Here is a 24,107-nt window from a genome sequence, read left to right as displayed (position 1 = left end):
GACTTCTTACATTTGTCCACCCCAGTCCAACACCAGCATCTCCACACCATCATTAATGAAAGTGGGGAGATTTTGGAGGCGGCTAGTAGCTTTTATCAAGAGTTATACCTGTATACAAAAGAAGACATTTCCAAATTAGCGATGGAGAAGATTAGTGCTTTTATTGAAGAGGGTTTAAAGGAGGATGAGAGAAGCATGTGTGACAAAGAAGTAGGATTAGCGGAAATAAAAGTAGCAATATGTGGAATGAAGGGGAGGAAAAGTCCAGGGTCCAATGGATTAAGTGCAGAATTTTATAAAGAATTTTTAGAGATTTTAAGTCCATTGCTCTTAGAGGTTTTTGAGGAGATTAAAATTGAGGGAAGCCTGGCCCCATCTATGAGGAGAGGTATCATAAGCTTGGCTTATATAAACATAAAAGGGATAGAAGGGATCTAAAGAATTGGAGGCCCATCACATTATTAAATGTGGATTATAAGATCTTGGCGAGGGTTATGGCAAATCATATGAAGGAGGTGATGCCGCAAATAGATTTGCTCTCTCAGTCCTATGGAGTCATAGGCCGGATCATCGCAAACTCTGTGGTCTCAATCCGAGATGCGATAGAGCTCATAGAAAAGAGTTGGAGGGAGGCTTATGTGTTAATGATAGATTAAGAGAAAGCCTTTGATATTGATGGCTTTGGAAGCATTTGGTTTTGGGAAAATTTCATTGAGTGGATAAGAATTTTTATTCAAACATATTTAGCTGTGTTAAATGTAATGGTTTTTTTATCCAAGTATTTTCCGATACAGAGATCAGTGAGATAGGGTTGTCCCCTGTCCCCATTGTTGTACACATTGGTAGCAGAACCATTAGGTTACATGATGCGAAAGGAACAAGGCCTAGTCGGGATTGCGGTTCCCAGTTCCGGGCGGGTGTCGGTGATACACCAATATACAGATGACACAACCTTAACATTGAGAAATGGGGAGTCAGTGAGGAAAGCTATGGATGTAGTGGAGGAGTATTGTAGAGCTTCAGGAGCCCGAGTGAATTATAGTAAATCCCAATGCCTGGTTACAGGAAGGGGTAGGAGGGAATGGTGGAGATTTTGGAAGTTCTGGGGGTGCGTATGGGGTGCAAGAAAGACAGGGATGAAGTGGATCGATTAAATTAGGAACTGAAGGTTATGAAAATTAAAAAGATTTTGGGAAGATGGGAAAGAAGGTGGTTGAAAGTGCAAGGAAGAGCAACAGTGGTGTCTGCTCTCCTGCTATCTAAGCTATGGTACTTATTGACGGTGGAGGATATTCCTGAGCGGGCGGAAAAGTCCATCGGAGAGGCTTATATGAGGTTTTTATGGGAAGGGAAACCAGCCTTGGTTGCTTCCAATACGATGGAGAAATCAGGGAGGACTCAATTTCCCAGATATTGATATGAAGAAAAAATTCTTTAGAATCAAATGGGTGAAGAGATTTCTTCAGAAGTCAAATACAAGTTTTTGGAAGAGTTGTTTTGAGCATTTTTTAAAATGAAGTGGGATAGGAGGGCTGGGGATATTGTATATGGAATACAATAATATGTTTTTGAAATCGATTCAACCTCTCCCTAGGTTTTATAAGGGGGTTGTGGAGACTTGGGCCCAATTTTTTAAAAGTGTGCAGTTTATGCCCAAGAGTGCTGAGGAATTTTTAGAACGGCCCTTCTATTTGAACAGGTGGGTCAACATTGAAGGAGAGGTTTTATTTAATCAAGCTTTTATAAAAGCTGATATTATATGTGTGAAAGATGTATTATACGAGGTAATTCCAGGTTGGTTGCCAGAAGCGGCAGTGGGGACATGGCTTGGGAGGAGGATCAGGAGGTAGAGGAAAAAGCAATTATGATCATGTATGAGAAGATTGTGAGGGCAATGCCACAGGATTGGATGGAAGAAATAAATGTGCAAATCTCCAAAGGAAGTAAAATGCATCCCGCTTTTCCAAGCTTTCTGCTGGAGAAAGGGGAGGAGTTGGTTCAATTTGACAACTGTAATAATCGAGATTTCTATGGGGTATTTAGAGAATAGAGATTCAAGACACCTGTTGGTCAGGAGTTTTGGCAGAGTATATACCCACAGCTGGACTTCAACAGGATTTGGAAGGGAGTGTGGGCGAATTTTAAATGTCCAGAGTGGATTGAACTGGATTTCAAATTGGCTCATAACCGGATTTTTACCATGACGGCCTTGTGCAAGATTGGGCGAGTGGAGGTGGCAACTTGCCCAGTGTGTGGGACGCGAGATGAGACGCTGTGGTGTTATGTCCACAGTTAAAGGATTTTAATACTATGTTCGACAGTTGTGTGAGGTTTTTTTGCTGGGTGGGGACCGAAGAGCAAGAATGGGAATCCCATGGGACTCAATTCTGAGATGGGGATTGCAGGAGAGTCTGGCCAAGTCTAGCGGAGTGGCAATTAATTTAATGTTCAGTTTGGCTGGATTCGTGATTGTGCAAAGAAGGAATGCTCTATTTTTTAAAGGGAGGAGGATAAATCTAAAAGAGTATTTTAAATATAAGCTAAAAGATCATTATAAGGCTCTGTGGATGTTTTATTCAGAAAGGGAATTTAAAGATAGTATTTTATGATCAATTTTTAAAGTACAATAGATTAATATATGTTATGGGAGACAAATTAAACTTCAGGTTTTGATGTTAATATGTGCTGGAGGAATGGCTGTGCAGAGCGGCGGAATGGATTTTTATGATACAATGGAATGATCATGATGTTGTAAATGTTTTTAATGTTCAATAAATAATATATAATAAAAAAGTGGGTAGCACTCTTGCTTCTGAGTCAGAAGGTTGTGGGTTCAAGTGGGTTCCCCGGTGTCCTGGCCAATATTTATCCCTCAATCAACATAACAAAAACAGATTATCTGGTCATTAGCACATTGCTGTTTGTGGGAGCTTGCTGTGCACAAATGGCTGCCGCGTTTCCTATATTACAACAGTGACTCCACTTCAAAAGTACTTCATTGGCTGTAAAGCGCTTTGAGACGTCTGGTGGTCGTGAAAGGCGCTATGTAAATGTAAGTCTTTCTTTCTTTTCCCTCTTCCCATCATTTCCCCCCTTCTCTCTCCCTTAATTTACCCCTTCTCTTGCCCCATCATTTCTTCCCTTTCCTCTCCCTTTTCCCCGTCACTTTTCCCTTTTCTACCCTTCCCTCTCCCTTCACTTCTCCCTTCGCTCTCCCAGTTCTCATGCTAATTGAAGTGATTCAGCTGCCGCAGACAGGAAGTCCCGCCCACTGTGTGCAGCAGCCAGAATCACTTCACGAGTAAGATTGGCCTCGTGGGGCAAGGGAGTGGTTCTGGACTGATTTTAATCCACAAACGGGAATCGAGGCCCCAAATCGCTGACTGCGCAACAAACGTGGACTGCTGTCATGGATGAGAAGAGGTAGTTAGGTGACACCTAGTTAGAGTTTTAAAAACCTCACTACATTTTAGGAGTAAGAGAGACAACAACAACTTTTATTTATGTAGCACCTTTAATGTAGTAAAACGTCCCAAGGGGCTTCACAGGAGCATTATCAAAATTTGACACCCAGCCACATAAGGAGATATTAGGGCAGATGACCAAGAGCTTGGTCAAAGGTAGATTTAAGGAGCGTCTTAAAGGAGATAGAGAGGCGGAGAGGTTTAGGCAGGGAATTCCAGAGCTTAGGGCCCAGGCAACAGAAAGCACGGCCACCAATGGTTGAGCGATTATAATCAGGGATGCTCAAGAGGGCAGAATTAGAGGAGTGCAGATATCTCGGGGGTGTTGTAGGGCTGGAGGAGATTACAGAGATAGGGAGGGGTGAGGCCATGGAGGGATTTGAAAACAAGGATAAGAATTTTGAAATCGAGGTGCTGCTTAACCGGGAGCCAATGTAGGTCAGCAAGCACAGGGGAGAGGGGCGAACGGGACTTGGTGCGAGTTAGGACACGGGCAGCCAAGTTTGGACACGGGCAGCCGAGTTTTGGATGACCTCAAGTTTACGTAGACTGAGGGAGGTACGGAGTTCTACAGCTTTGAGAACCTGGGAAAAGATAAGTTAGAGTCGGAGACTGGGGGAAAAATTCGGTTGGTTAGCGCCTCCCGTTAGTGTCTCTGGGGGGCGCTAACGGGGTGCTAGGAACTTCGCGCCAGAGCGCAGCGATTTTAGCGCCGCTCGCGGAATTGACCAGCCATTTTGTGGCGGCGCTAAACACTACCGCCAGGATCTCTTGCGTTTTCAGATCGTGACATCAGTCAAGCGTGCAACGCCCCGGTAGCGCCCCGGACCGGACATTGAGTCGCGCCCCCTGCCTTAGCGCCTGCCGCTAGGAACGACAGGTAGCGGGAAACGTTTTCAAGTCGGGAAGGGGCTGGGGGAGCGTTATTTAAAGGCGGGCGCTTCCTGCCTTTTCTTGTCAGCAAAAGTTTTGGTTTTAACGCTGTCCTAAAGTGTTTTGGCCCTCAGCACCACTTTTGAGGTTGCTAAGCACCGAGCTCTTTCCCTGGGCCTTTCCATTAGTACTTCCAACACAATTGCTTTAGAGGTCTCTCCAGGCCGAGATTCAAGGCTGCAATGAGCAGGGAGTGGCTGGTCAGCAAGTTGGCCCCTCCCCTTTAAGAACTGGACGGTGCCAGTTTATCTGGCTTCCATGGTAACTGGCATCGCCTGAGCGTCAGTAGCGCTGAGGTAGCGCCTCGCTCCCTGACGTTTGCACCTTAAGAGAGGTGTGTAGCGCCTGATTTAACGCTCAAATCACCTTCAGGGGGCGATAGAGGCGAATTTTGCAGGTGATAATTAGCACCGGGCGCTAAACTTTGCGCCCGGCCGATATTAGCACCCCAAAATGAGCGATGACAATTTTTTCCCCCGCTATGACTTCAATACAGTGAGAAAGCAGGGCAGAGGAAGAACATGTGTCGCTTAGGAGGATCAAGTGAGGGAAGTTCAGAGGAGCATCGGACATTGCGCAGGGCGATGGGGAGAGAGTAGGGCCGTGGGATTAGTTTTGGATTTCTCTCACAGACATAATAGGCCGAGTATAATTAATTGGTTTGCAAGATACTTCAGCTTGTCACTTCCTTATGACAGAATACAGTATACAGAGGTGCGGAGAAAAGGCACATCTGCCTTCCTACAGTGCCCCCTGCTGGTCAGACACCAGGATAGGTTACTGTAGAAAATGAACACTGCGTACGTACAGTTCAGACACTGTGAGAAAAGGGAGTGATAATTTAATGGAAAATACGTGGAAGCTTTAGAATTATTTTTTCTTTATCGTTTCTCTTTAAAAATCCTGATTAATATTCATCTTTGATCTGTTTGTTGCTTTGAATCTTTTAAACTCGCTGCGTTGATAATTATTTTTGAGCCAACCCTTTTGTGCTTCAGTGATACTCTATACCTGGCAGCCAGTTAGACTTCCTGCAGATGCCTAGCTCCAACGACTTGTCTCTACCCTGAACTCAGCGGACCCCCCCACCCCTTCCCAGTCCTAATGTGACTTACATCTTGTCACCCTTCCGAGTGAGCAGGCCAATCGCCTGCTGTAGGCCCATGTCAAGAAGGGATTACACTGAGACTTCATCCTCGAGATTGCAGTCAGCAGGTTGAACAATGGCAATGGCAGTGGTCTTTCCTGGGTCTGTATGTTCCTATCCTACCGCATGATTGCATAATGAATGAGGTCTTCAACATGTATTTTTTAATTCATTCTCAGGATATGAGCATCGCTGGCATTTATTGCCCATCTCTAGTTAGCCTTGAGAAGATGGTGGTGGGCCGCCTTCTTGAAACGCTGCAGTCCGTGTGGTGAAGGTGCCCCCACAATTGTTTTTTTTTGTAGCGGTTTGATACAACTGAGTGCCTTGCTAGGCCACTTTAGAGAGCAGGTAAGAGTCAGCCACGTTGGTGTGGGACTGGAGTCACATATAGACCAGACCAGGTCAGGCAGCAGGTTTCCTTCCCTGAAGGACATTAGTGAACCATTTGGTCACCATGTTTAGAAACGCGTCGTTCGATGTCACGCTTGGCGCTGCCGCAGTATTTGCCACATACGGGTTTCATAGACCTCAGTATTGGGTCATGCTCCTTGGTCATAAGAATGTCTGAGCTCCACTGGATTTGTGGAGAAGTTTCCATTTCATGTCTTTTATTTGTTTTCTTTTCACGGCAGTACCCAGCCGCCCACCAGACAACGTCCAAGCCAGCGCCACATCTCCAGAGGTCATCTCACTGTCCTGGTCAATGCCGCCAAAGGAGGCCCTGAATGGGATTCTACAGGGATACAGAGTTATTTACTGGGCAAATCTCCCAGACGGGGGTAAGTAGGCTGCAGTAGTCTGTGGGTAGTGTTAGCCCCTCCTGAGATTAGGGAGCACAGAACCAGCTCACTCGCCTCTCTCCATCCTGACTTCAACTGACTGAGCAGGAAAAGGAGAACCAAGATGGCACATCTCCATCACCCAAGAATGTCAATGATATTTCAGTATGGTAATATGTTCTTATCTTATTCTTGACTTTGAAGAGAAAGTAATGTCCCCTGCTTTACTTCAGATGCCCCCCCCTTTCAAATCTTGGTAAACAATGGAGTTTAATTTGAAATCGGAGCCATTCGCTAATCTGGTCCAGTGATGCCTTCAGGTTCTATTAGTAAAAGCAAAGAACGCGAATGCACGCCTCACCTCACAACACGAGGACAACAGTAAACCTTCTGAGCAGAGTCACGTCGCGCCCCGACAGACTTTGTGAGTTTGCTTTTGACTGGGAAGCGGTGTGAGGCTGGCTCAAACTCGCTACCTGGAAGATGCTTCCAGCTGTCACAGAGAGAAGATTTCAACCCGTCTGCCTGGTTTGGATTTGAACCAAGGCCTCAGGTCTACATCGAACCTAGGACCTAGCGGTGAAAGCCCCCACCCACCCCGGTTTCTCCTCTTCTGTCCTGAATTGCTGTGACTGAAGCCAGAATATGGTTGCGGCTACGTCCGCCCCTCCAACCCCCCCGGGCATCCCTGGAGAAGGAGCACGCTGTGTCTGCCGGTACGCTTGAGGCCTTCTGTGACCTGTGGGCACCGAAGGGACTGGAGTGTTTCATCACCCTCCGGGATAAATTTTTAATTGAATTTGTTAAGTTTCCTTTAAAAGTTTTTATTTAAGTTACAGTTTTATTGGTTGTGCCACTTCAAGGAGGGGGCACTTGCTTTTCTTGTAAGTAACCAACCAATAAGAAGTAGGATATGGTTGCCAAGGCAACAGCTGCCCTCCGGTATCTCAGCCAAATAACAATTCTTCCTGTGCGAGCCCAGGCTGTGATTGTGTTGGACTGAGGGGGGCTCACAGCTGAGGCAAGACTTGTGACCTCCACTTTCTAGCTGGTGCCACTGGATTAGGAACGGAAACCTTGACTGACTTTTCTGCTCCTTGGTCTGAGAGCGTGAGACATAGAAACATAGAAGATAGGAGCAGGAGTAGGCCATTCGGCCCCTCGAGCCTGCTCCGCCATTCAATGAGATCATGGCTGATCATCCAAATTCAGTACCCTGTCCCTGCCTTCTCCCCATATCCCTTGATCCCTTTAGCCTTAAGAAATATATCTAACTCCTTCTTGAATACATTTAATGAATTGGCCTCAACTGCCTTCTGTGGTAGAGGATTCCACAGGTTCACCACTCTCTGGGTGAAGAAATTCCTCCTCATTTCTGTCCTAAATGGCTTACCCCTTATCCTTAGACTGTGACCCCTGGTTCTGAACTCCCCCGCCATCGGGAACATCCTTCCTGCATCTAGTCTGTCTAGTCCTGTTAGAATTTTATAAGTTTCAATGAGAACACCCTCTGATTCTTCTAAACTCCAGCGAGTATAAGCCCAATCGACCCAATCTCTCCTTATACGTCATTCCTGCCATCCCAGGTATCAGTCTGGTGAATCTTCGCTGAACTCCTTCCATGGCAAGAACATCCTTCCTCAGATAAGGTGACCAAAACTGCACACAGTACTCAAGGTGTGGTCTCACCAAGGCCCCGTACAACTGCAGCAAGACATCCTTGTTACTGTACTCGAATCCTCTCGCTACGAAGGCCAACATACCATTTGCCTTCTTAACCGCCTGCTGCACCTGCATGCTTACCTTCAGCGACTGGTGCACAAGGACACCCGGGTCTCATTGCACGTCCCCTTCTCCCAATCTATTGCCGTTCAGATAATAATCTGCCTTCCTGTTTTTGCCACCAAAGTGGATAACCTCGCATTTATCCTCATTATACTACATCTATCATACATCTGCCCAATCACCCAACCTGTCCAAATCATACTGGAGTTTCTCGGCAGCCTCCTCACAGCACACAGGCCCACCCAGCTTTGTGTCGTCTGCAAACTTGGAGATATTACATCTAGTTCCCTCGTCTAGATCATTAATATATATTGTGAATAGCTGGGATCCTAGCAGCGATCCCTGCGGTACCCCACTAGTCACTGCCTGCCACTCGGAAAAAGACCCGTTTATTCCAACTCTTTGCTTCCTGTCTGCCAGCCAGTTCTCTATCCAAGTCAGTATCTTGCCCCCAATCCCATGTGCTTTAACTTTGCACGCTAATCTCTTATGTGGGACCTTATCGAAAGCCTTCTGAAAGTCCAAATACACCACATCCACTGGTTCTCCCTTATCTATTCTACCAGTTACATCCTCAAAAAATTCCAGTAGATTAGTCCAGCACGATTTACCTTTTGTAAATCCATGTTGACTTTGTCCGATCCTGTCACTGTTTTCCAAGTGCTCTGCTATTACATCTTTTATAATGGACTCTAGCATTTTCCCCACTACCGATGTCAGGCTTGCCGGTCTATAATTCCCCGTTTTCTCTTACCACCTTATTTGAATAGTGGGATTACATTAGCTACCCTCCAATCCATGGGAACTATTCCAGAGTCTATAGAATTTTGGAAGTGAGGACCAATTGTAGTGGCCTGACTGATCTCTGGCCTGAGATTGGCTGAGCCCACCCCATCTTTCAAGTATGTGAAAATACTTGCTTGGCTGGCTTCAGTATTTGTTCTTCTCATATTGCTTTTTTTTTGTCAGAGCTTGGCGAGATTAAAAACGTCACGACCACCCAGGTCACGCTGGAGCTGGACGGGCTTGAGAAGTACACCAACTACAGTATACAGGTGCTGGCATTCACCCAGGCAGGCGATGGAGTCCGGAGCGAGCAGATCTTCACACGTACCAAGGAGGATGGTAGGTCAATGCTCTAATCATTCTGTACCTTTCTGCGTAACCCTGTTTTTGTAAAGTCGCTCAGCGTGAACTATGTTCTATCACAGCATCCTGCAGCTTCCCCCAGCCGCAACAGATGGTTAGGACCCTGATTAAATCAGCTTTGTAGCAGTTATGTCAACTAGAAAACTCCAAGTCCAACTGTTCTGATGTCGGGGTTGTGGGGTCATTAATGCGACAGCCATTAGTGTCAGGAAATGTTGGCTATTTACTGCACACAGCTGTGGGTGCTTTTGGCATTGAGATTTATTTTGTTCCAAAATTGAGGGTATTAGTAGTGGGAAAGGGAACTCTCTCCATTTCAGCTATTCTGCATCAGCGCTAATTAACTGCCGAGTAAAGCTTCCTCTACTCTGCCCCCAACCTCAAATGAGCACCACGTATTGCACCAATGTGACCTGTTCATGGCCATATTAGCTATGCCATCATCTCTCAACGACGTTGCTAATTTAGCTCCAAATTAGGGGTAGTTTAGTGCTATGACCATGCTGGATTGACACTGCTCAAACTCATTTCACAGCGGACCTATGTGAAGGCTTTTAGCTCATAAGTCTGGGCTTGATTTGAAACTAGGTTCCAGGAGTATCTAACCCACTATCTACTTAGCGGACAGGTACAAAAAAATTATTAAAACAGCTATGGAATGTTGGCCGTTACCTTATTAAGGGCGCTGGAATACACAGGAGGGGAAGGTACGTTACAGTTATATACAGCTTTAGTTAGACCTCATTTATGGCACTGCGTTCCGTTCTGGGCACCGCACCTCAGGAAGAATACATAGGCTTCGGAGATAGTGCAGCACAGATTCACCAGAATGATACCTGGGCTAAAAGGATTAGAGGACAGGTTGTATAGACCAGGTTTGTATTCCCTCGAGTATAGAAGATTAAGGGGGTCGTCTAATTGTGGTGTTTAAGATGATTAGAGGAGTTAATAGAGTGAAACTATTTCCTTTGGTGGGAGGCATAGCCTTAAAATTAGAGTGAGGCTGTTTAAGGCTAATGTCAGGAAGCACTTCTTCACACAAAGGGTCGTGGAAATCTGGAACTCTCTCCCCAAAAACGCTGCTGAGACTAGGTCATAGAATCATACAGCACAGAAGGAGGCCATTCGGCCCATCGTGCCTATGCTGGCTCTTTGGTAGAGCTATCTAATTAATCCCACTCTCCTTGCTCTTTCCCCATAGCCCTGTAAATTTTTTCCTCTTCAAGTATTTATCCAATTCTCTTTTAAATGTTACTATTGAAGCTGCTCCCACCACCCTTTCAGGCAGTGCATTCCAGATCACAACAACTCGCTGCGTAAAAAAATGTTTCCTCATGTCGCCTCTGGTTCTTTTGCCAATCACCTTAAATCTGAGTCCTCTGGTTACCGACCCTTCCGCCACTGGAAACAGTTTCTCCTTGTTTACTCCATCAAAACCCTTCGTAATTTTGAACACCTCTACCAAATCTCCCCTTAACCTTCTCTGCTCTATGGAGAACAACCCCAGCTTCTCCAGTCTCTCCACATAACTGAAGTCCCTCATCCCTGGTCAATTGAAAATTTTAAAACTGAGATTTTGTTAGGCAAGGGTATTAAGGGTTATGGAACCAAGGAGGGTAAATTGAGTTAAGATACCATGATGATCTAAATGAATGGCGGAATAGGCTCGAGGGATTGAATGGCCTGCTCCTGTTCCTACATTCCTAACCCAGTGCTTAGTGCCTCAACAATTACAAAGTTTGTGTGTCGCAATCTTAGCCACCTAGACTAGATGCCAATTCAGGCCTTTAAATGGTGCCTATGTCAACTGAATAATACATACTTGGGACTAAGTGATAAAAATGTCTTTAAAAAGAGATTCAGATGATGTTATGAACTTTGATTTTAGATTGTTGTCAGGAGCCTAACTTTCTTTGACATACAAACATTAACCCAGGGTTCTTCAGCGATTATGATATTTCAAACAAAATCTCAAGGGCACCTCCAGCAATACAGCGCTCTCACAGTGCCACAATGAAGCATCAACCCTCATTGCCAGCTTAAACCCACAACTACAGACAGAAGGAGGTGGTGTGCATGAGATTGCACCATTCAGTGCATAGAATGAGCATTGGTGGGCTTAATGTTCTTCTCTTGTCCTTTTTCTTCGTATGTGCATGTGAGGCAAAACTGTGAAGCTACATAGAATTTACAGCACAGAAACAGGCCATTCGGCCCAACTTGTCTATGCCGGTGTTTATGCTCCACACGGTCCTCCTCCCACTCTACTTCATCTCACCCTATCTGCATACCATTCTATCCCTTTCTCCCTCATGTACCTATCTAGCTTCCCCTTAAATACCTCTATACTAGTCACCTCAGCTACTCCTTGTGGTGGCAAGTTCCACATTCTCACCACTCTCCAGGCAAGGAAGTCTCTCCTGAATTCCTTGGATTTATTAGTGACTATCTTATATTTATGGCCCCTAGTTGTGAACTCCCCTAAAAGTGGAAACACCTTCTCTACATCTGCCCTATCAAACCCCTTCATAATTTTAAACACCTCCATCAGGTCACCCCTCAGCCTTCTCTGTTCTAGAGAAAAGAGCCTCAGTCTGTTCAGTCTTTCACTAACACTGTCAATTCAAGTGATTTTAGGTTATTACATTTATTATGAGGGACACTCGTGAAATTCGGGTGTTCCAGTTAATTCCTGCAAAAAAATGTGATTTTCACAATGAACGTTAATGACATCTCGCCCCTTTTTTTTAAGAGATACAAGGGCTGAAAATCCGTGATTCTGCTCTGCCGTCATAACTGTGGCAGAGTGGGAAATGTGTTCCACTGGCGACCTGGAAGCATGATCCTGATGATCCTCCTGGGGTTCAGGCGATTTAACTATCCCCAACGGATGCCCATGTTAGCATCAGTGCATCTTTTGGGCACACACTACATGTTGAGGGGGTGGGGTTAGGGCGTGGTGTGTGGCTGTGGAATTCAGCGCTGGCCAGCCACTGTCAGGGGAACCTAGTATGCCTGGCCACAGCATCTGTATAAAGTAGAAATTGGTCCCTTTTATAGGAGCAGGGGCCTGGGTGGCTAAGGCATGACCACCATTGGCGGGACGAAGTGAGGGGGAGATGCACAAGAGGCCAGAATTTTCGGGAGGTTGTAGGGCTGGAGAAGGTTACAGAATTAGGAAGGGGTGAGGCCGTGATGGGATTTAAACACAATGATGACAATTTTAAATTCTAGCATTACGTTGTGATGCTTGGGGGATTCACTTTAAAAGGACACCATTCTCATTACCAGGAAGGGAGAAGAGCTGTACTTAATTGATGTGCTCACATGCACAGTAACAAGATAAACATCATAGTGTCAGGTGTTTTCCAAAAATAGCGTGAAAACAACAATGTTTTCTTTAGCTTCTATTCTGAAGTCACTGCCTTTTTCTGGGGTTTGGTTCCACTAAACCTTGGAGTACCTCCCACGTGTGCTGCTGGACAGTGAGTGTCAGCGAGCTATCCGATTAAGGGACCATTAGAGTTGAGCCCAATCCTGTCATCACTCATGGTTGGCACACATGTGCTTTCCCAAAGCGGTCAATGGATAGCAATCAGGAATGGGCTGGACACAAACCAAGGTCTCTGGTTGACTTTCCGCCCCTCAGTCCAGGGACACTGAAGCCAGTTGTAGCGCCTCCACCTGACTAGGTTCAAAAACTTTGGCACTGACAAGCGATCAAACTTCTGACCTTTGTTGACTGTATGGCTCAGTTCAAATAGCCACTGAGCTCCCAGCTTGCTAACAGCATCCACCACCTTAAACATTCACTCCCTCCACCACCGGCACACCGTGGCTGCAGTGTGTACCATCTACAAGAGGCACTGCAGCAACTCGCCAAGGCTTCTTCGGCAGCACCTCCCAAACCCGTGACCTCTTCCACCTAGAAGGACAAGGGCAGCTGGTGCATGGGAACACCATCACCTCCAAGTTCCCCTCCAAGTCACACACCATCCTGACTTGGAAATATATCGCCGATCCTTCATCGTCGCTGGGTCAAAGTCCTGGAACTCCGTCCCTAACAGCACTGTGGGAGTACCTTCACCACACGGACTGCAGCGGTTCAAGAAGGTGGCTCACCACCACCTTCTCAAGGGCAATTAGGGATGGGCAATAAATGCTGGCCTTGCCAGCGACGCCCACATCCCATAAACAAATAGAAAAAAAGATGGTGCCCTTTTAAGGGAGATACAAAGAGCATCAAGCTTGATCTTTCATTCTGTTTGATTTTGCATTGCATTATTTAAAAAAAAAAAAATCTTTATGCAGCTTCTTCAGCCCTTTTATCTACAGCATGACCAATGTTGTGAAAGTCTAAGGAGAGAGTCTTCATGTAAACCAGTTTCCACATTTCCATTCAGCACAGGATCAGAAGTTATTTCTTTTTTAAAAAAAAATTTCAGCTGAACCTCAGAATGAAGGTGATGAATAAGTTATAAAACAGGCACAGGCCTCACCATTGAGCTGTGCTAGTGATCGATCGCGAATTAATGAGAGGTACTGACATTCACTGTCCGAGTCAGCATCCAGTCAGTCATGCCCTCCTGGGACGCTCCCCGCTGCAGATGAGGCCAGGATTGATCGTGCGTGTATTTCTTTATAAGATTGTTTAATCGATCTCTTCTTCCAGGTTCCTAAGGGCTGAGATAAATAATTTTCATACCATTGTTTGTCAAGTTATAGCTGAGTTGCATTTGGCTTCGGCTGCCGTCAGATTTGAAAAACTGCAAGGAATGCTTCTGGACGTTGGGTATCTGTCGCGTTGCTGTGCGCTGTTGCAATGCAGCAGCCCTGAAACAAACTCATTGGGCTCCCCAGTGGCTCGTGGGTGAATACACTGAGCCGCGTCGACTGGCAAGGACGGTTCGCTTCCCGGTCTGTGCCGAGTCAGTTCATTTCCACCGGGATAGCGGCAGTGGTGCTACAGTTACCCTCCGTGCTCTGGGTAAAGGCTGGGGGAAAAAATTATCAGGCAGGGTTCCTGCTCCTGATTGCTATCCGGTGACCACTGCTGCAACGTGCCAGAGTGTGGACGTCGGGTGAGCACAGCATGCCTCCTCCCATGATTGGAATAGTTTGCCACACCTCCTTCCAGGATTCCCCTGCCCTAACCATGAACCCACATCTCTCTCTAGTTTCTCTCCTATCTGACCCTATGCCCTTTTGACCCATCTGTCCTTGCAAACTATCTCCTGTTCTCAAACTATCCTTTCCTCTCGAAAGTCCTTGAACATGTAGTCGCCTCTCAAATCTATGCCCATCTTTCCCACAGCTCCCTGTTTGAATCTTCCCAATCAGGTTTCGACCCCTGCTAAAGTCACAAATGACATCCTGTGTGACAGTTAACGTGGTGCATTATCCCTCCTCATCCTCTTTGACATCTCTGCAGCTTTTGACACGGTTGACCACACCATCCTCCTCCAGTGCCTCTCCTCCATTGTCCAGCTCAATCGGACTGCCCTTGCTTGGCTCCACTTTTCTAATCGTAGCTAGACCACCTCCAGCAACATCTTATCTTCCGGTCTCAACAACATTACCTCTGGAGTTCCCCAAAGAACTATCCTTGGCTCCCCTCTTCTTCCTGATCTACATGCTGCCCCTTGGTAACATCATCTGCAGAATTGGGACCAGCTTCCACATATAACTTGATGCCACAGAGCTTTACCCTTCCACTATGTCTCTCGACCCTCCACTGCCTCTGTCTTGTCAGACTGCTTGTCCAATATTCAGTTTTAAATGAGCCACAATTTCCTCCAGTTAAACATCGGGAAGACTGAAACCATCGTCTTCTGTCCCTACCACAAACTCTTTACACTTGCCACCAATTCCATCCCCTTCCCCGGCCACTGTCTCAAGTTGAACCAGACTGTTTGCAACCTTGACATCCTAGTTGACTCAGAGCTGAGCTTCCGGTCCCATATCCACTCCATCCCAAAGACCGCCTCGATAACATCACCTGCCTCCAACCCTCCTTCAGCTCATCTGCTGATGAACCCCTCCTCCATACCTTTGCCACCTCCAGACTCATTAATTCAATGCTCCCCGGGGTGACCTCCCATCCACCATCCTCTGTAAACCTCAGCTCATCCAAAACTCTACCACCCACATCATATCCTGTACCAAGTCCCACTCACCCGTCGCCCTTGTTTTTCGTGACCTACATTGGCACCCAGTTCCCTCAGCACCTCCAATTAAAAATTGTCATCCTCATGTTCATCCCTATCTCTGTAGCCTTTACTAACCATACAACCCTAACCGCAAACTCTCCACTCCCCTGACTCTGACCTCTTGTGCATCCCTTCACTCCACCATTGGCGGCCATGCCTTCAGCTGCCAAGGCCCAATGCTCTGGAAATCCATTCCTATACCATTCTGTCTCTTCCCTTTCCTTCCTTAAAACCCACCTCTGATGAAGCTTTTGGTCACCCGTCCTAATATCTCCTGCTTTAGCTCGGCATCCCGCTTTTAAAAAATTATGCCTCTCTGAAGTGCACCGTATGGCGTTATTCTACATTAAAGGTACTATATAAATGCAAGTAGTTGTTGTGTTGATATTCCATCCCTAGCCCAGGGATGCTGAGGCTAGGTGCAACAGCTAAGCTCAGCTAACTAACACACTTTTAAGTTATTGCGTTCACCACTACATTTTACATTATTCAACCTCAAGGTTGATAACCAATGGAAATGTGCCCTGCCATCCTATTTGACGGAGTAAATTTTTGCAAGTTAGCTCTTCCAGTGTGGAGCGTCACTCAACGAGGGGGAAGGGGGCAGATCAGGAAATCAGATGCGGAGGTCAGTGTAATCTGTGGCCTTCCCAATTTTCCAGTTATTAAAATTAATCACCAGAAAATTGGAAGGGTCATGAGGTGGGGGGGGGGGGTGGCGGGGTTGATGCCTCCGTGCCTGAATGTTCTGTTGAGTGAATCTCTCTGCCGGAAATACTAGAATTGATGCCAGTGAGGATCTGGTCTGCATATTACAAAAAAGATACTGAGAAGGTCCAGAAAAGATTTACAAGGATGATATTAAAACTGAGAGGTTGTAACTGTCAGGGAAGGCTGGGGCTCTTTTCTCTAGAAAGAGAAGGCTAAGGGGGGTCACCTGATAGAGGTCTTTAAGATTATAAAAGGGTTCGATAGGGTAGACGTAGAGAAGATGTTTCCACTTGTGCGGGGGAGACCAGAACTAGAGTCACTGATAAATCCAATAGGGAATTCAGGAGAAACTTCTTTATCCAGAGAGTGGTGAGAATGTGGAACTTGCTACCGCATGGAATAGTTGAGGCAAATAGCTTAGATGTCTTTAAGAGGTGGCTAGATAAACACATGAGGGAGAAAGGATAAGTGGTCAGCCATTTAGGACTGAGAGGAGGAGAAATTTCTTCACTCAGAGGGTTGTGAACCTTTGGAATTCTCTACCCCAGAGGGCTGTGGATGCTCAGTCGTTGAGTATATTCAAGGCTGAGATCGATAGATTGTTGGGCTCTAAGGGAATCAAGGGATATGGAGATCGGGGCGGGAAAGTGGAGTTGAGGTCGAAGATCAGCCGTGATCTTATTGAATGGCGGAGCAGGCTCGAGGTGCCGAATGGCCGACTCCTGCTGCTAATTCTGATGTTCTTATGAATAGAAGGTTAGGGTTAGACACAATGGGGTGGGAGGAGCATCGTGAGGAGCACAGACACTGGCATGGACCTGTGGGGCCGAATGGCCTGTTTCTGTGCTGTAAATTCTATGTAATGATTTTTGCTTTTCATTTTAGTTCCAGGTCCCCCGGGTGGAGTGAAAGCAGCAGCAGCCTCTGCCACAAGTGTGGTCGTCTCGTGGCTCCCCCCACTGAAGATGAATGGCATCATTTGGAAGTACACCATATTTTGCTCTCACCCGTATCCAACAGTAAGGAATGGTTAACTGTGAACTCAAGATACTGTCCCGTGGACTTGAATCCTAAGTGGCTTGTTTTATTGTTTTTGAGGTGGTTGGGGTGGGTGAGTGAAGGGTCATCAGCTCTCACCCCCTGCAAAAGCCCTCTGAGCTCAGTCAGCAGGAGCTGCACAAAACTAATCCTGCAGTGGCTCTTCTTCAAATCTCTCCTCTCACCCATAGGTTGTTACCACTAGACTCGACTATTCCACCGCTCTGCTGGCTGGCTGGCTTCTCCATCCTCCATAAACTTCAGCTCATCCAAAACCCTGCTGCCCGTGTCCTAACTCGCACCAAGTCCTGTTCACCCCCTCCATAAACTTCAGCTTGTAGGAGTCTACGTACTCCTAGCAAAAAATACTGAACTCGGAGAGGTTCAACAGAAAAGGTTTAATTGTTGAGGCTGCATGCTGAACACAAAATGGAGTCAGAGACTACACAACATACAACTCTCTTTCATCAGTGCACAGCTTCGACTGCTCCTCCCCCGCTCTGGGCTTAACTATGTTGCAGATCGAGTTTCTTAAAGGTGTGATCCTTCTTAAAGGCATGACGCCTGATTTATAGTCTACGGACCGGAAAGCGGATTGTGTCCGTTCTGTGATCGGTACGCCACAAGCTCATCCAAAACCCTGCTGCCCGTGTCCTAACTCGCACCAAGTCCCGTTCACCCCCTCCATAAACTCCAGCTCATCCAAAACCCTGCTGCCCGTGTCCTAACTCGCACCAAGTCCCGTTCACCCCCTCCATAAACTTCAGCTCACCCAAAACCCTGCTGCCCGTGTCCTAACTCGCACCAAGTCCCGTTCACCCATCACACATGTACTCGGTGACCTACATTGGCTCCCAGTCTGGCAATGCCTTGAATTTAAATCTCTCCAGGGCCTCGCCACTCCCTATCTCTGTAACCTCCTCCAGCCCTACAACCCTCCGAGATCACTGCGTTCCTCCAATTCTGGCCTTCTTGTGCATTTCCGATGACCTTTGCCCCACCATTGGCGGCCGAAACCTTCTGTTGCCGAGGCCCTAAGCTCTGAAATTTCATCCTTAAACTTCTCCGCCTCTCTACCTCTCCTCCTTTAAGACGTTTCTTCAAACCGACCTCTTTGACCCAGCTTTTGGTCAGCTGTCCCAATGTCTCCTTATGTGGCTCTTTGTCAAATTTTGATTTTGGGATGTTTTACTACGTTAAATGCACTATATCAGTGGTGGGCAAAATACAGCCCGCCAGCCCAAGTAATTGTTCACCCCTGCACTATATAAATGCAAGTTGTTGTTGTTGTTGGTAAGCTCTTGCTCAATGTGACATAGCAGTCTGAAAACTCTACGGCCCTGAATTTGCGGCCGGAGACGTATCTCCGGAGAACGCCGCCGACCCGCAAAATATTTCCGAACTTACCTCCCGGCTCCAAAGCTACGGCGAGTTCGGGACCTGGGCCTCCAGGCATATGCCTGCGTAAAGGCCCACGTGATCCCAGGGGTGCAGGCGGTTCGGAAGCGTCCCTGGGATCACGTGGGCCAGGTCCTCCAATGAGAAAGGAGGATTCCATTTACGAACGGAATCCCCATAAACGCCAATGGAATCCCGAAATAATGAAAGAATTTAGACAACTGCAATAAAAATAAATGTTCTCATTTTCAAGTTTAATTGAAAGTCCCTTCAATACAGCAAATACAATAAAAATTAAATGTCCTGAAAAATAATTTAAAACATTCTAATCCAAACCAAAATTTGCATAAACCAATCTTAAGTATTTATGCATCATTTGTTTGGTAAATTTTTAATTTAAGTTTTATAATAACCCTTGCGCTGGTGAAAGCAGGCCCTATGCCTGCTTTTACCAGGCATAAGAGTTTCGTGGGCATTTGCTGGACAGTAGTTGAGCAAATAGTCCAACTCTGCGCTAGCGAAAAGTGAATTTCTAGTCAGTTTGGTAGCTCTGTCATGGCGTACCTTGACAGACCGCAAGATCCGGGCTTTCGTGTGTGCGCAGCGCATGCGGAAAGCCGGAGCTTGCGGGGCCTTTCAGAAAGCTTACAACGGCGTACGCTGAGCGTGCGACATCATTGGGACCGCAAATTCCGGGCCAATATGTGAGGGATACATTATTCATTGCGCGCATGCATAGCATGACACACGGACTGCTTTAAGTTTTTATCATTTGTCTTTTTAAATGAGAGTGAACTGTGTTGGTTCGGCACGGGGAGCAGGGACAGCTGGTAGAGAGTTAAGCGGGAACAGTTACACTTCCAAAAGGAGAGGGATCGCCTCAGAATCAGAGGTCGGTGTGGTTTCACAGCTAAGCCAATTTGGAATTCAGAACTTGGGAATTTGCAGGGGGGAAATAGGAGTTGGATATTAGCCAGGTTGGGATGGAGTTGATCCCTGTTTGGCACTCTAAACATGCCATATGTCACATGCTAACTGAGCGTGGCAGCCAGGGATGAACTCAAATGTGGTTTCGTGAATCCCAAACAATCAGATGTTCCCTGATCTGAATTTTTCATGTGATTCCCAGCTGGTTCGCATTGATCCAGCCCTGATTGCATGTATTAAGCACGGAAAGTAAGCGAGTAAATTTATTGACGCCAAATCTCATTAGCACATGGACTTCAGAATTGCTGAATTTGAGTGGTCAAAGTGAATTATCCTCATTAATTGCTTCGAATATATGCAGGTGAAGTCAATGTTTTGCATTTCCAACATTAGTCGTTATTCCTGCCACGTCGTCCTGCTAAATTTTTTTCTGTGCCTCTGCCCTTCAAAAAGCAGCAAATATGCCCCAAAAACGATAATTTTAACTCATTCGATGCCTCCATATTGCAGGAGGTAATGCTTAATTGACTCTGAACCATTATAGAGGGCACCGCTATAGGGAAAATGGTGTGCTACGGACTTACCAGAATGTAATCACTTGAATATTAATTGCATATTCAATTTTGATTAATCACCGTAGTGTGATTTGGAATCCTGTCCTGAAAAAGATTGCGTCCCTGGCATTGTCTTCGTGACAGTGAGGGAAGAGGTCCTGGGTGGCTAATTCTCTCAGCGATATCGTCAATCTGCTCTCGAAGATATCTTTTGTTCGGTAACAACTGTACTTATGGCATCGCTACACATAACAGCTAGGGGAATTCTAACTCTACAGTTAATTCTATGAACTAGTCTAGAAATTAGAGCCAGACCTTTCAGGAGTGAAATTGGGAAACACTTCTACACACAAAGGGTGGTAGAAGTTTGGAACTCTCTTCCACAAACGGCAATTGATGCTGGGTCAATTGTTAATTTTAAATCGGAGATTGATAGCTTTTTGTTAACCAAAGGTATTAAGGGATATGGGCCAAAAGCGAGTCATAATGGCACAGAAGGAGGCCATTAGGCCCATTGAGTCCGTGCCGGCTCTCTGTAGAGCAATCCAGTCAGCCCCATTCCCCCGCTCTATACCTGTAGCCCTGCAAGTTTATTTCCCTCAAGTGCCTAGCCAGTCTCCCCTTGAAAACATTGAGTGTCTCCGCTTCCACCACATCCGTCGGCAGCGAGTTCCAGGTCCTCACCACTCGCTGCGTAAAAAAGTTTCTCCTCACGTTCCCCCCTGTATCTCTTCCCAAAACCTTAAATCTGTGTCCCCCTAGTCCTTGTACCATCAACTAGTGGGAACAGCCTTTCCCCGTCTAGCCTATTCAAACCTGTCATAATCTTGTACACCTCTATCAAATCACCCCTCAACCTCCTTTGCTCTAATGAAAACAAATCCAGCTTCTCCAATCTGTTCGTGTAGCTAAGATTCCCCATCCCCAGAACCATTCTGGTAAATCTCATCTGCACCCCCTGAAGTGTCTTCACATCCTTCCTAAAGTGTGGTGACCAGAACTGGATGCAATACTCCAGTTGTGGCCTAACCAGCGCTTTATAAAAGTATATGGAGTTAAGTCGCAGATCAGCTATGATCTCACTGAATGGCGGAACAGGCTCAAGGGGGCTGAATGGCCTCCTCCTGTTCCTATGTTCCTATAGGATTTTAATGTTCATTTGTTTATATATAGATTTGAAACTTATGAATGAAATGCTGCCACCTCACCAACACTAGCCAATTGGTTTTTTATGAGCATACGAAAATGATGGCCAGGAAAAGACCAGCTGGCCCATCAACCCTCCCCCTTGGCTAACAATTGTAAGAAGTCACACAACACCAGGTTATAGTCCAACAGCTTTATTTGAAATCACAAGCTTTCGGCGCGCTGCTCCTTCTTCAGGTGAAGTGGAGAAATGCATAAAGACACAGCTTATATAGTCAGAGAATCATGTCAGATGTTTACAGGTAACCTTTCCAACTGCCATTTATCACACCTCGGCAGAGAGATAATCGCAGCAGTCAAAGGTGTGAATGGTGTCCAAACAGGTCAGTCAGGGAAACATTACATCAAAGAACAATGAGGTGGGACAAGGGGTCAAATTGTTGCAGATGCTGGGGTCTGTATGAAAAACAAAAAACAGACAAAAGACATTTTTTTGGCTGGAAATCACAGCAGGTCCGGCCGCATCTGTGTTTTTGTTTTTCATACAGACCCCAGCATCTGCAATATTTGACCCCTTGTGACCTCACCTCATTGTTCTTTGATGTAATGTTTCCCTGACTGACCTGTTTGGACACCATTCACACCTTTGACTGCTGTGATTATCTCTCTGCCGAGGTGTGATAAATGGCAGTTGGAAAGGTTACCTGTAAACATCTGACATGATTCTCTGACTATATAAGCTGTGTCTTTATGCATTTCTCCACTTCACCTGAAGAAGGAGCAGCGCGCCGAAAGCTTGTGATTTCAAATAAAGCTGTTGGACTATAACCTGGTGTTGTGTGACTTCTTACATTTGTCCACCCCAGTCCAACTCCGGCATCTCCACACCTTGGCTAACAATGATATCTTGCTTCAACTATCCAACTAATTGCAGATAAATGCCGTGCTGAAAACACCATTTCCCTAAATTTATTTTTTACCCCTTCTTAAAATGAATAATTCCTTCAATATTTTTATATACCCAAGAGATTAAACCCTGAAGAAGCTGTTGGATGCTGTAATGGGAAGCTGGAAGGGGCTTCCTCATCTGAACCAATTGTCTGGTCTTGTGATCTCCCTTCTAAGAGCTTCGCTCATGGTTCTGCTTTTCCAAACTACATACAGCATCTAAATAAGCATATAACTAAATAAGCATCTAATCTTGTCCCACCATACCTTACATTGACCTGTGTGTTGACGACGATCAGTTGATTAATAGTGAGGGGTTCCAAACATACAGAGGTCCGCAATCCTGAGGTAAGTGCTGGGAAGCACCCGCTGGGAAGCTCCACCGCCGACTCAACCGGAACTTTTCAGTGTTAGGCAGAGGTTCCTAATCTGCAATTTCTTTCTGATGGTCGCATGCACCACTATTGTACATCTCAGACCCAGAGGTGGGCCCCCGTAACCTCCTCCCAGAGGACGGGGGGAGGGAGAATAAATTAAAAATTAATCGAATCATAGACGTTTACGGCACAGAAGGAGGCCATTCGGCCCATTGCGTCTGTGCCGTCCAAAAAAAGAACTATCCTGCCGAATCCCACTTTCCAGCTCTTGGTCCATTATAGCCTTGTTACGGCACTTCAAGTGCATATCCAAGTACTTTTTAAATGTGATGAGGGTTTCTGCCTCTACCACCCTTTCAGGCAGTGAGTTCCAGACTCCCACCACCCTCTGGGTGAAAAAGTTCTCCTCAAATCCCCTCTAATCCTTCTACCAATTATTTTAAATCTATGCCCCCTGGTTATTGACCTCTCTGCTAAGGGAAATAGGTCCTTCCTATCCACTCTATCTAGGCCCCTCATAATTTTATACACCTCAATTAAATCTTCCCTCAGCATTCTCTGTTTCAAAGAAAACAACCCCATCCTCTCCAATCTTTCCTCATAGCTAAAATAGAGTAGATTCTTCAGCCTGTATCCCTCAGGTGGGTCCCACATTCACCTGCTGGGGAGCTGGTAACCCTCCTTTCACCTGGCATACCAGTTGTCCAGGTGATCTTGAGCTAGAGCTGAAGAAACTCCTAACCTGAGAGCCCCCTCCCCTCCGGTTACACTCGCTTTGAGGCAAAGGACCATGTTTGGGACGGACAAAGCTTTTGCCCCAAACGAATCTCCCTTGGATACTGGCAAATCCAAGTCCTGGCCTAATCCGCAGGTCTTCTGCCATGCACCTGCCTGACTTATAGCTGGAGTATTACATAGAATTACATAGAATATACAGCACAGAAACAGGCCATTCAGCCCAACTAGTCTATCAAAAAGAGCAATGGACTTTTATTAAGATAAGCAAAATGCATAGCAATTTGGGAAACAGGGAAGTAGAGTTGGTCTTTTGGATGAGACGTTAAACCAAGGCCCCATCTGCCCTCTCGGGTGGACGTAAAAGACCCCAAGGCACTATTTCAAAGAAGAGCAGGGGAGTTATCCCCGGTGTCCTGGCCAATATTTATTCCTCAATCAACATCACAAAACAGATTATCTGGTCATTATCACATTGCTGTTTGTGGGAGCTTGCTGTGCGCAAATTGGCACACCTGGAGTACTGTGCACAGTTCTGGTCTCCTTATCTAAGGAAGGATATACTTGCCTTGGAGGCGGTGCCACGAAGGTTCACTAGATTGATCGCTGGGATGAGAGGGCTGTCCTGTGAGGAGAGATTGTGTAGAATGGGCCTATACTCTCTGGAGTTTAGAAGAATGAGAGGTGATCTCATTGAAACATACAAGATTCTGAGGGGGATTGACAGGGTAGATGCTGAGTGGTTGTTTCCCCTGGCTGGAGTGTCTAGAACTAGGGGGCATAGTCTCAGGATAAGGGGTAGGC

The 24,107-nt window shown here is 46.1% G+C and overlaps 1 protein-coding gene across 1 annotated transcript in view; it reads left to right on the top strand.

Annotated features, from left to right (window-relative positions):
* Window positions 1–24,107, top strand: part of LOC147107845 (cell adhesion molecule DSCAM) — a 745,787-nt gene that overhangs the window by 616,116 nt on the left and 105,564 nt on the right. Inside the window, exons 18-20 of the mRNA XM_086007196.1 lie at window positions 6,180–6,326; window positions 9,081–9,236; window positions 17,066–17,199. Coding sequence (XP_085863322.1) covers window positions 6,180–6,326; window positions 9,081–9,236; window positions 17,066–17,199 — 437 coding nt within the window. The remainder of the gene's footprint in view (window positions 1–6,179; window positions 6,327–9,080; window positions 9,237–17,065; window positions 17,200–24,107) is intronic.

The sequence above is a fragment of the Somniosus microcephalus genome, chromosome 14 (genome assembly GCF_052327205.1).
Source record: "Somniosus microcephalus isolate GS21.2 chromosome 14, FLI_Smic_1.0, whole genome shotgun sequence".
NCBI lineage: Eukaryota > Metazoa > Chordata > Chondrichthyes > Squaliformes > Somniosidae > Somniosus > Somniosus microcephalus.
This window is presented reverse-complemented; position numbering and strand designations above follow the sequence as displayed.